The sequence below is a fragment of the Spinacia oleracea genome, chromosome 2 (assembly GCF_020520425.1).
Source record: "Spinacia oleracea cultivar Varoflay chromosome 2, BTI_SOV_V1, whole genome shotgun sequence".
Classification (NCBI taxonomy): domain Eukaryota; kingdom Viridiplantae; phylum Streptophyta; class Magnoliopsida; order Caryophyllales; family Amaranthaceae; genus Spinacia; species Spinacia oleracea.
Window position 1 is genome coordinate 21,377,077 of NC_079488.1, and position 12,631 is coordinate 21,389,707.

At 33.9% G+C, this 12,631-nt stretch overlaps 1 protein-coding gene across 10 annotated transcripts; it reads right to left on the bottom strand.

Moving 5' to 3' along the window:
• Positions 1 to 1,538: 1,538 nt before the first annotated feature.
• On the bottom strand, positions 1,539 to 12,329 carry LOC110779827 (F-box protein SKIP23). Of its 10 annotated transcripts, XM_056836552.1 has the most exons (8): positions 11,927 to 12,329; positions 9,343 to 10,493; positions 7,850 to 8,377; positions 7,591 to 7,689; positions 3,923 to 4,026; positions 3,763 to 3,827; positions 2,897 to 3,669; positions 1,539 to 2,694 (listed from the first exon to the last, which is right to left on the bottom strand). In XM_056836552.1, the coding sequence occupies exons 1-3, from the start codon at positions 12,079 to 12,081 to the stop codon at positions 8,241 to 8,243; spliced, it is 1,443 nt and encodes a 480-aa protein (XP_056692530.1). In that variant the 5' UTR covers positions 12,082 to 12,329; the 3' UTR covers positions 1,539 to 2,694; positions 2,897 to 3,669; positions 3,763 to 3,827; positions 3,923 to 4,026; positions 7,591 to 7,689; positions 7,850 to 8,240. The 10 variants fall into 10 exon arrangements, 9 of the variants coding, with proteins under 9 accessions (XP_056692530.1, XP_056692531.1, XP_056692529.1 ...); XM_056836553.1 differs by lacking the exon at positions 3,923 to 4,026; XM_056836551.1 differs by having other exon boundaries at positions 3,763 to 4,026.
• Positions 12,330 to 12,631: the final 302 nt, after the last annotated feature.

The window sequence follows — 12,631 nt, forward strand, 5'->3', positions numbered from 1 at the left end:
TAACATATATAATAATAACATAGAACATATGAATAAAAGTGCAGAACAAAAAGAGCAATTATTCAGAACATCAACATTGTCAGTTGCATTGTAGTTCAGAACAAAAACATCGGTTATTCAAAACATTTAAAACAATCATCCAGAACAAAATGAACAATTATTCAGAACATTAAACTGGAGAAATATTAATAAGAAAACGCACCAGATTCAGTGATTGACGATTACGGACTATGAAAACTTCTAATTACATAGCACAGATAGATAGCATAAGGATTAATGTGAAATTAAAAAGCATGAAAAACACAACAATGATCAGACAATATACATAATCGAATCAAAGAACAACATGATTTCGAATATTGCACAATTACATGAATTCACAAATCCATGTTTGAAATTCAAACAATACGATTTCGCAAAATATGATCGAATTCAAATAAAAAACAAAAAATTAAGAAGGAAATTGAATCAGAGAACAAATAATCTTTCCAAAACACAATCCAATTCAAAAAAATCGTTCTAAAATCATAAAATTAATCACAGATAATCATGAAAATAAAATTTGAAAAATTAAACAAGAAAATGAAATAATACCTTTAACACAAATTCTTATTTATAATGGGTGTACAATAAATATTGTACACCGGAGTAAAAGTTAACTCAAAATGCTTAAAAGTTAAACCTATATATGTAAAAGTTATCTATTTTTAAGTGATAAATTTTTTCATTTTAGTAAAACTTATTTCTTCAAAATCACTAATAATGTATAAAATTAATAATTTAACCCTTTAAAATATTTATCTATCAATTTTTTTTACTAATATAAAAGTTAATCAAAACTAAGTTAAAGTTACAAAAAAAATAGTTAAAGTTATCTTGGTGTACAATAAATTTATTGTGCACCTTGTGCGCGCAAGACCTTTTGTACCTTTAAACTCATGAAATCTGGAAATTTGGTGAATATATTTGAGAATCTGGAGTGAAATCGCAGCTATTAGGCCGAAAGTGAAGTGAAATTCGACCTTGATTGAAGCTCTAATGGTGGCACAATGAAGAGAGAGAAAATAGAGGTTTATAGTTTTTTAGAGAAGCAGTGAGCGTGAAAAGGGAGGAGAATGGCTGGGTAATAGTTTAATAAATTTACAAATATGCCATTACTAATCCCTTGATTTTGAGCTGTTAGATTAGAAAAGATCCAAAGGCTCAGATTAATTCTCACATAAGATTGTGTTCTCACATAGAAGAGGTGTTCTCACATGAGCCTTCCTCTCTCTCTCTCTCTCTCTCTCTATATATATATATATATATATATATATATATATATATATATATATATATAATTAGGTGTCACCGTAGATTGTTTTTTATTAATTAATTATTATTATGTACAACTCCATCCAAAAAATCAAAAATTCTAATAATTTAAAAAAAAAAAAAATCAATCGTAAATCAAAAACTAATCCAATTTAATATATAAAATATAGCCGTTGATATAAGAGTTTTATTTAAGTTAAATCAAAAACTAATCCAATTTAATATATAAAATATAGCCGTTGATATAAGAGTTTTATTTAAGTTAACAATTTAATAAAATCCGTGATATCTAATTTTATATTTTTTTCACTATGTCTGAGAGAGGTTTTTTTTTTTTTTTTTCCGGTAAATCGAATATTTTATGACCAACAGGTAGAAAAATGAAAGTCCTAAACAAATACAAACGGAAAAAAAAAAAAAGAATGGGTTGCACACCCGCAACCCGTACAAACAAACAAACAAAAGCCCAACGGCAGTCGAGCACCAGCAAAGACCAGCAGCAATAGCAGGACAGCAGCAACCCAATCAGCAAGCCAACACAAATGCATAGGAAAGAACTGATGCAGCCCAAACAGCAACAGAACAACACCTGCACCCGTGAAGACAAGCACCAACAGCAAGATTATATTGCACCAGCAGGAGGAAGCACAAAAATAAGAGCAGGAAAAAGGACCAGCCTACACAGCAGCCGCCACTGGACCACACAAAGAAAATAACGAGCCTGGAAACTGAACTGCAGTCAGCAGCTTCTGAAGTCTGCCCATAAGATCTGCAGCAGCAGGAACAACCACAACATTGTACCAGAACAAAAGGTAGCAGAACAGAAGTGCAAAGAAGCCAATAGACGAAACCAAGACACAAGCCGGATAAAAAAACTAAGGCATATAACCTTGCACATTCTTGAACTGTAGACATCAAAGGCACATCATAACCTGCATTTCTTTTAATAGGGAGCTGCTACTCTGTTGTTTCTGTTGAAATCTTCTGTAGTTCCTCTCCCTCCAAATACAATATACCACAATACACAGAGCCATTCGGTAAAGTTGATGGAGACTCGTATTCGAGTTGAACTTGGTGCACGCAACCTGGAGAGAGCCTTTTTTTTAATACCTAACAGGAGTCCTTTTTTTTATATATAAAAAAAACAGCATAAACAAGCTATATTTCGGTGCAAAAAAATCAGCATTAACCAATTGCATAATTCCAAAATAATTCATGCAATCATCCAAAAAAAAACTTCAGTCTCCCACTTATAATCTATAAATAACATAAAACTAACAAGATAAGGCTTAAAAGTTCACATCAGCTCCTTTTTGCTTGGGCCACACATCATATAGAGTACAAGGATGAACCCTTTTTCATTGATCAAGTTCTTTGATCCTGTAGAGAATGCAGGTCATTAGTATGGACTTGTTATATATGTCTAAGGAAGTATTAATAAGACAACGAGCTCAAGTGACTGATTTTTAAAGTGAATGAACTGACGAACTTGGACGCAATGCAAAAGGAAGCAGAAGGGTTGCACCCAAAACTGCATATATATATATATATATATATATATATATATATAATGCTTACTTACAGAAGAAGTCCATGATAAAACGACCAACGTCTAATCGGCCAGTGCCCCCCTAGAAGAATGTAGTGCCATGGGGCAGGCTAATGGGAAGTCCAATACCTGCTAGCACCCCATCAGTATGTGAATTCGATTCTCTGAAATAGCAAGGGGCCTCCTCTGACTTTTAGTCGCAGCATGATAATCCAACACCATATTGCACTCATCCTAATCTCCATTACCATTAAAGAAAGTGATCTAATTTCAAGATGTTTATGAAGTTGGGAAGTAGTATTAGAAAGTTTTTTTAAAAAAAACAAGAGTCTAATCGAATGTAACACCAGAAAAATTACAAAGTAAAACATTACCCACCTGAAAATAATTAGAAGAGATGATGGAACAACATGATTGAGAACTGTGTCTCACTGTTTAGCTGTAATGGAAGATTAAACATTTGAGTATTATCTTCATTGTGGAACACTCTTTTTTATTTTCATTGACAATTGATATGAAATTATCTTCATTTACAACATTTTTCTTCTAATAGAACATATTCCAATTATAGCTGAAGTATGCCAAATAGACTATGAGAATTGCTACAGATGCTCCGACTGTTATCATTAACTAAGAAAGGATGACAATTAAGTCAATGTTACCAACCATAAGTTCTTATAAATTTAAGTTTATACAAGAGTTGTACTTGTTCTTAATAATTTGGGTATAGATCAGTTACCACATGTAGAATTACAAAACCCTGCTCGAATATGTTTTGCAGTAAATTCTGCTATATATGCCGGAATCTGAGACATAAAAAATATGATTAACATGTCACTAAATTTACCAAGTTTAAATTATGCTCAAAGTTGAGATGAAATGAAGAAGTATATGCTTACGGCATAGTCTGCAATGATCATAGCAAAATCCAACATCCATCTTCCGGGTGAAGAAACCAAGCCCTCTAATCATCATGAAATTAGACAATAAATTAACAACTTATATAAGACTTTTAAATTGATTCAAATCAAAATTAAGGACAGAATGGAAGAACCAGACCTGTTGCTATGGAAAACCATCCGAAGATAAAATGAAAGACATTTACTCTTAGGACATGCATCGTACAAGATCAAGCAAAGTTGATGACTAACAGCAGGACTAATCTGAAGTTTAAATTAAAATGTGAGTTTCGAGGCTAATACATCAGGTTGCACGGAAATGGGTACGGGGACGGATACCGGGACGGGTACGGGGACGGAAAACGGCAAAATCAAAATTGCAAAAAACGGGTACGGGGTGAATTCGGGAAAAAAAATAAGAATTTAACTAAATTTTATAATAAGTAAATAAGAAAACAAAAAAATAAAATAATAAAGAAAAATGAATAGAGAGATAAAAAAAATCTACTGTACCTTTTTTATATCCTAGTCAAATGGCGTATTACAAGTTACCAGTCTTACAACCCCTTAAAAACAGATATAATGAATTTTAAACAAATAAATATGTAAAGAGATGGGCCCACTGAATATTGAATGTTTCTGGCTTCCTCACATGTAAAACACATCAACAGAGACAGCTGTAAGTCATAGAAGTATAAAGGGATAAAAACAGCTGTAAATATAATATATAAAGAAAATAAATAAATAAAAGCATCTTCTACACTTCTTCGTCCGCTTTCTTCGCCTTCCTCTGTTCTTAACTTCTTCAAGTCTCTGTTCCTCAGTTCTTAACTTCTTCAAGTCTAAGTTCGCCCCTTTCATTTTTTCTGGTTCTCTAGCACTTTCCGACCACCAAGGACGAGAAGACTTCCATGGAAGTCGCCTCACATGTGCGACCAAAATCCCAGATCTTTACTCCCTGCTTCTCATTAATAGGTTGTCCAATTTCGAAAAGTAATACCCTAAAATGTGAATCTGGGTTGTTTGGGTACGTGCCTTTCCCCTGAAAAACGTACCCAACCCGTCCCCGACTTCACCTTAGCCGTCCCCAAAAGTTACCCGCGTACCCGGCCCTTTGGAATCGTTCTGGGTACGAATCACAGGCGAATCCGTCCCGTACCCGTACCCGGTACGGGAAACGGCGCCTTAGAGGCGTACCCGTGCTTCATATTAAGCAGCTGTAGGTTGCATTACTGATAATACTAAGAAGATCCTTTTGTATATTTGAGGTTGCATTACTGATAATAGCACTTTGTCGCATAGAAACATTTTCCACAAACCTCTGGTGTATCCTCACCTAGTTATCATAGGGCAAAATGACTATTAAAACTGCGTTCTTATTTTACAAAATATTTACAGAGAAACAAACGACAAACACAAACAGAGAAGTAAATCTGAATACAGATTTCCAGAGAGGCATGGTTAATATGTGACATGAAGGCATGGTTCACGGCTGCTGTAGGAATGAAAATTGATAGGGTCTAGTAAAACCTCGAGCCGTACCCTTTCTGTAGTAATATATTTTTTAATTTTTTTTGTAGATCCATATCCTACTCTGAAAGATTCATAGAGTCTATTGGGTCTAATGTCCAAAATGGGTGTTGAACTTGCTACTTTTCATATTCATAGCTTAATATACTATTCACACAAATACTTTTGATTTCTTTTTGTGGTTTATAAATAAAAAAAAAACATAATCGTGTGGGGGTCTTATTAGATTCGTATCAGTAAATATTATTTAACTATCAACTTTTTATAATTTTTTCCGATCCACAATTAGAGATATTAATATTTGAAATTGTGTATTGGCAAACATGCCTAAATAATTGTGTCATTTAAAAAAAAACGGAGGAAGTATGATAGTTTAAAGTTGGTTAAGCTAATGTAAGAAACAAAAGGTGAAACCTTCACCAACATTGTCAAGGCAAGCGGTCACACAAATCACCCGAGTTCCATCACAATTCAGAGTCAGATTAGGGAAAACCAGTTAACTTGTTAGGTGTTTCAGATTTTCATCTTGTAATATAAAAATGAAAAATATAATGTATGTGGGTCAGATCTGGGTAAGGCCTGGGTCTGAAAACATACACCTTTAAGAAGAGGACCTTGAACCAGATCCAAAGCTAGAACACACATCACAGGGTCAGAAAAAATAGACCTATAAGAGAGGTGTCTTCATAAGAAGATGTACATTTTCCCATGTTCTTAATCATAGACCTATAAGAGAGGTGCCAGAGAGCAGAAAATAACAAGTTCTTAATCATAAATAATCAGTAGGAAGAAGATTCAAGGTAGAGTTCTTCCCATGTCCACCTTCAGGTCTTGCATTATGTTGAACATTTTGCGGTTCTCTTGAAGAACATTCTGATATCCCGAGGCAGCATAGGCCAAAAGCAACAAGAACTATTAACAAAACAGAAAATTATAAAGCGCATAGCCACTATCTATCTTATGCTCTTACATTTTCTCACATGATGCTAAGTATTCTATTCTTTACAATGAATTTGATTTTCTTTACAGTATTGTAAATCTGTAATATTCTTTACACCTAATATGGGATTCCATGAAAATGATCAGATCAAGCCACAATTAATGAGACCCCCAAAACACGTAAAATGGTTACTATGAAAAAAACTTAATTAACCATTTTATTATATTAAAATCAGTATAACTAAAATCTCTTAGTCCATATTTAATATAATCAAAATCAATGTCAGATGTTAGGAAACGAATTGAAAAAGCTTTTACAATGAATTATAAGCTATAAATAAAATCAAACTTATTAAGCTCCACTCCTCACTCGCTTCCCAGACAGGTCTGTAACAAAACCATACAATGACTTCAATGAACCACATATCCACAAAGTCAACAAAATTTATGCTTAGAGGCAATATATACTAATGAAACCCCCGGAAAAGGCTAAATCCATATTGATCTTGCTAAAAACTTCCCACAACTTTCACCAGTTCACTACTGCCATTCTAGGGCCTGACAACATACAAGAAACTGAAATGGAATATTATCTTGGAGTTTTCAAGTCCGTAAAATTAAACATAGAGTCTAATCATGAGCTTTTCCCAGTTGGGAGTGCCTTCTGTTCATTATGGGGGTAATTTTGGTGTTACAGGAACACATAGGAGGTATTATGAGGGCATAGTGAAATAATACAGGGGCATTTCTGGGTATATACAGATTGTGACAGTTGGGAAGTCCCTTGTTTAGCCATACAATTATAGAAACTTTGGCTTCAGGGTCTGAAATATGCTCATGGAAATACATAGCATAAGGAAATTGGCCTCTAATTACCAGCTGAATACAGATTTACCACATAAAAACAAGATAATGCTCACAAGCATTATCATGACACCCACATCCAAAATCAAACAGCAAAACGCTAAAAGAACTGGGAAACAGAATAACCAATCTCCAGATAAATAATTCAATAGCCAAAAGCCATTAAAAACTAAAGTAAATATTCTAACGATTTATTAAGATCCATAAGAATGCAATAGAAATCAGGCTCGGTGGAACTTAGAAAACTGATTTGGCGAAGATGATTAGATCCAAGCAATAATGTAACAACAGAACCACAAATAAACCAGAAGAAACTCATAAATATCCATAAAATTTACAGAAATTCATGAACAATAAATCAAATATAATCCAGAAACTGATAATCTAAAAAGACCCGGCACCTTAAAAGAGCAACGCAAAATAAATTCAGAACTTACAACAACAAAAAAAATAGCACAAATCAAATTTAAAAAGGGGGAAATTGAGTAAACAAACCTTAGCAAGTGCTTCCCCTTTCTGCTTCAATTTCAAATGTAGCGTTAAATACTGAATTCACAGAACCTGATTCAATGTTCGGGAGACTGAACCTTCAATCTAATCCAATTCACAAATCAAATCAAATCAGAATATAGAAAATCAAATCCAATTCACAAAATAAAAGCAGAACATAGAAAATCAAATCCAATTCACAAATCAAATCAAATCAAATATCAAAATAATTCATCAATTTTCATAAAATAATTGGTGAGATTACCTTGAATCGTTATTTTCTTCAACTGTGACTATTCTCTTCATCGTGCTCAAGAGAATGAACGTCGAATTGAAGACGAATCTGGTACTCAACTGCTACCAAAAGGGCGTCGTTTGCTGCTGCTGCTGAACATTCTGAGCGAAAGAAGAGGGAGTATTGAAGATAGAAGATCCGAGAAAAGGGGATGATGGAGTACCGAAACCCAACGTCGATGGAGCCGCTCAGAAAGCTGGCGTTCTCGAGGGAGGTACGAACGCCCAAATTCGTCGTCAAATTGAATACGACAAAAAATAAATTTTAGAGCTTTTGGGTGATGTTGAGAGAGAAGTAAATCAAAGGAGTGTTCACAGAAGTCAATCAAACCTTTTCACCAGATTTAGGGCTCCTTCTCCTTCTAAATTTCTTTCTCTGTTGAATGTGTGAGAAAGGAGCAGATGGAAATCGAGAAAATGGGATAGAATTTCCTGTAACACCAAAATCGACAATCTGGCAAACCAAACCCCCCAAAAAACGACGAACCAAACTGGAAACCTACAATCCCAAAACCAAAACTGAAAACCTGTCAAAACAAACCCCAAAATTACGACGCATCAAATCAAACCTCAATTTTGGCAGTTCAAAAGAAAAAGAAAGATCCACCATTCATCAAAAGATCGCCCACCCCTCCCATCAAAATGTTGGTTTCGTTCGTTCTTACTTTGAGTTCGAATCCCATGGCTGGTTAGTGAGAGGAGGAGAAGGTAAAAAGACAGGCGAATGGTGAGTTTTTCTGGGCTGGTGAGAGAACAAAGCAGGCGCCATGGCTAGTTAGTGAGAGGAGGAGAAGGTAAAAAAACGGGCGAATGGTGAGTTTGAGGGAGAGGAGGAAGATCATATTCTATATTATTTTACTGTTCCAAATTTGGGGTTGTGGTTTTTATAAGGGTTATAGATTAATGGATACAACTTTTAGCGACAAGGATACTTTGATATTATCCGTATTTTTAAAAGACTTATATTTTTCTTAAACGGCCCTATTTTAAAAAACGATATATTTTTCTTTTTTGACATGTTTTGGTCACTCGCCATTATATTAAATTGTATCGTGTTCGTACATATTTGTATATACATAAACATGATTTAAGGATGCTCTAACAAGATAAGGCATGTTAATACTTAATAGAATTCAATAGTCATACATCAAGTACAATTTAAATAAAAGAAAAATGGATCTTATTTGAATGAGTTACACAAAAAGTCTTAATCATACTCCACACATACATTGCTTCAAACTAAAAAAAAAATTATAAAGTGAATTATTGAAGGGGCACAAAAGTATTAATGATAAACGCCGAAAAAACAAACTTAGCCCATCAACATTAAGCAAATTATTAAAGTTACATAAAAACTTAAAAGGTTTGATGATACAATACTTAATAAAAAAATGAAAATAATAACCCACTAAAACATAGGCATAAACCAAAAAGCAGTGCAGAAAACAGAACGTATGTCATCACCTTCATAAATAGTTTCGATCTTCTTTTTTGTCATGTTGAAAAGTCCCATATCATGCCCCCCCTTAACCTCCGACGCATCCCAAAATTGCCACTCATCATCGGTGAAGTAAATACAATTGCTCTTGCAATTACTAAAGTTTGATGCACGAACAGACATAGAAGTATTGTCCCCCACAAATAATGCAACATCATCTAACTCGTTAACACGCTTCCAATTTTTAGTGCCTAAATTGAGTTTGTATACCTCAAAGTCTATTGTTTGATAAGAAAAATCATCCGGATCATCCTCAATTTCATAATTAATACACCGTTTGTGTCGACAGACCATTAGAAGATCACCAAAAGACACCAACAAGTACACTTTGTATGGTGGTATAAATCTTTCGGGTGGAGGTAGATATTTCATTAACGTCGCTGGCTCTAAATTTGAATGATTAAGTGCATTGATGTCGCAATATCCAGAGTTTCCATCCGCATACAAGAATATGATTTGTGAACCCCAACGCACAACATCCTTAACACATGCTTTAATATTTATCTCCTTAGTTATAACCGAAGTCCATACTAGATCCCCAGGCTTTGCATAATTTACGATTCCACTAGTTTGGCCAGGAACTGTTATAAGAATATAATCATCTCCTCCTACTCCTCTATCATCAGCTTGAATAACAAGCACCTTTTCCAAGAAAAGGCCTTTTAATTCATAAAAACTCATATCATCTTTGTCAAAAAACTCATCATAAAAATCATGACCGGGCATGGTTGATAGATGAGGTAGAGGAATACGAGTTGTGGTTAGGGGGTTAAACATATGCAAGTTTTGGTTAACATCAAAAGTCACAATCCAACCACAAGAGGAACCCCAACATCTAGCCCCAAAAGTTTGAGGGAGTTTTAATTGGTAACATCTTTGGTTATTTGGACAAAATATATTCCTAAAGAAGTTAGGGTTATCTGTCGTGTTCTCTGGCAGCATTAACAATGGCATACTCTTGTTCCACTTCTTTTTATAGTAAAAATACGCGTAATGCCATGAACTACATACCGCAGAAAAATAGATAATGTCTTGAGGAGACTCTAGCTTCAACACTATTTCTCCAAGGATATCAACGGGTAGCGCAGACCAATCACAATTATCCATGTGTCCTGCACTTCAATCACAATTGCAATAAAAAAAAATAAAAAAAAAAGTGTGTTAGACCTATGACCAAACAATCAAAAATCAAAATTCATGACCAGTTTAATTTCCGCCGGATTCAATAAATATACACATTATATACCAGTCAAATATGCATACACAGGTCAAAAAATATACATGTACAGTTTAAATAATATGTGCATGAAAAAATGTTGATGGTGTTGGATTTTCTAAGTTAATATTAAAGTTTTTCATAATTTAGCTTTTAAAGAATTGAATATTCAGTGGATTAAGTAAGCATCACAGGAAGTCTTATCTAGCCAAACAATAATACTCCATTCCTTAAAAGTTAAAATAAAAATTCAAACTTCCCAAATACAACATTGCAATATGGCGTTCTTGGTAGATAGAACGGGTTCAATTCCAATCAAATCCAAATCAAATCCAAATCCAAATACCTCTGTGTTGTAAAGAACAGAGAGTGCAAACACTAATGCGATAAGCAGATAATTACAATGAAAATCAATCAAACAATCAGTTAATCAATTAGTCTTAAAAATTTAAAAGATCAAAAATTAATCAACACTCTCTCTCCTATGTCTTTCTTTTTTTAACCTTCCTCCATAAACTTTCTCTCTTCCCTCGGTTTTCATTGTTAGACATCAATTTTTTCCCAGAAATTTCTATCTTTCCCATAATCTTTCCCTTCTACAATTTTATTTTCACTCGATTTAAGATCTTTATTTATATAATTCAAACTATTGCTATTTTCATTTTAAAATTGTGCACCCTTTCTAGAAAAAAGGTTGATAAATTTCAAGGATATTGTTGTTTTTACTTCGTATTAATTATTTCAATAATGAGGTTCTGCAAAATTGCAATACAATCAAGCTCCAGTTAATTGTGGAATAATATGGCGTTCTTGGTAGATAGAACGGGTTCAATTCCAATCAAATCCAAATCCCTCTGTGTTGTAAAGAACAGAGAGTGCAAACACTAATGCGATAAGCCGATAATTACAATGAAAATCAATCAAACAATCAGTTAATCAATTAGTCTTAAAAATTTAAAAGATCAAAAATTTATTTGCATCTCTTGATGATATACCTAATACCTACCATATATTCGTGCCTCTGCTCTGGAAGCAAACAACAAAATTCAATTAATGAGCAACTAAATTCTGTCAACCTATTTTAAATCATGGATACAAATATGTTTAATTATTCATCTTTCTCTAACCACTAAATCACGAATACAAATCTATGTTACACTTCAAAGGGAACACCGTTTTTCCAACCAACACTCTTTTAATCTAAAAAATCAATTAATTAAGCTATAAATCTATGACCAATCAATCAATTAATTAAGCACCAATCAATCAATTAATTAAGCACCAATCAATCTATCAACCAATTAATCAATCGACTTATGAGAAGAGAGAAATACCAGGCAGAGGAGAGAAAATTGAGATCAGATCGAATCGAATCGACAGCTATTTTGTGGTAGTTTTGCCCAAATATGCCGCAATTGCAAACTGAGAAAAGAGGGAAGAGAGGGAAGATGAGTCCTAAACAATCACGGTGATAATTTGAAGGAGACATAAGGGTATATAAGTAAATTGGTGATAACTAGTTAACCGTTAAGAATTAACGCCGTCTTCTAAAAAGAGAGCAACAGCCAACAGTTCTCACAAAGTGGGTTGTTTAATTTCAAAATTAAGAAAAATACGAAACCTTCCCAATTTGCTCTCTGCTCTTAGGCCGCTGCATCACCGTCTTCATCTATGAAAGCCGCAACATCACCTCCATCATCGATTTCATCTCCCATCTTGTTCGCGGCAAGGCGCGCTTCCTCTTCGTCAACACCAACCCTCTTTTTGACGACATTTTCGACCACATGACTCGTAAGATCGGACATGGCTCCTTTCTCTCTCCTCAAGCTCAGTACTGGCGTTCGGATTCCAGTTATTGGTTTGCAATAAGGTAATTGATCTAAATAATTTTTTTTATTGTTTCAGTATTATTGTTGTTTCTTCCCTTCCCCTTAGGACAACAAATATTGAATTAGAATTGGTAAATTGCTTATGGTAATAGTGGAATTTCGTTTTTCAAAATGGTATGGTAATAGTGGAATTTCGTTTTTGAAAATGGG

Excerpts from the sequence above, each read along its gene's own strand:
- LOC110779827 (XM_056836553.1), bottom strand. The coding sequence starts at position 12,081 with ATGTCTCCTTCAAATTATCACCGTGATTGTTTAGGACTCATCTTCCCT. Across the intron at positions 10,494-11,926 it reads AATTTTCTCTCCTCTGCCTG|TGCAGGACACATGGATAATT; the intron begins GTATTTCTCTCT and ends TTGTGATTGAAG. Across the intron at positions 8,378-9,342 it reads GATCGAAACTATTTATGAAG|GTTTCCAGTTTGGTTCGTCG; the intron begins GTGATGACATAC and ends TTGGGATTGTAG.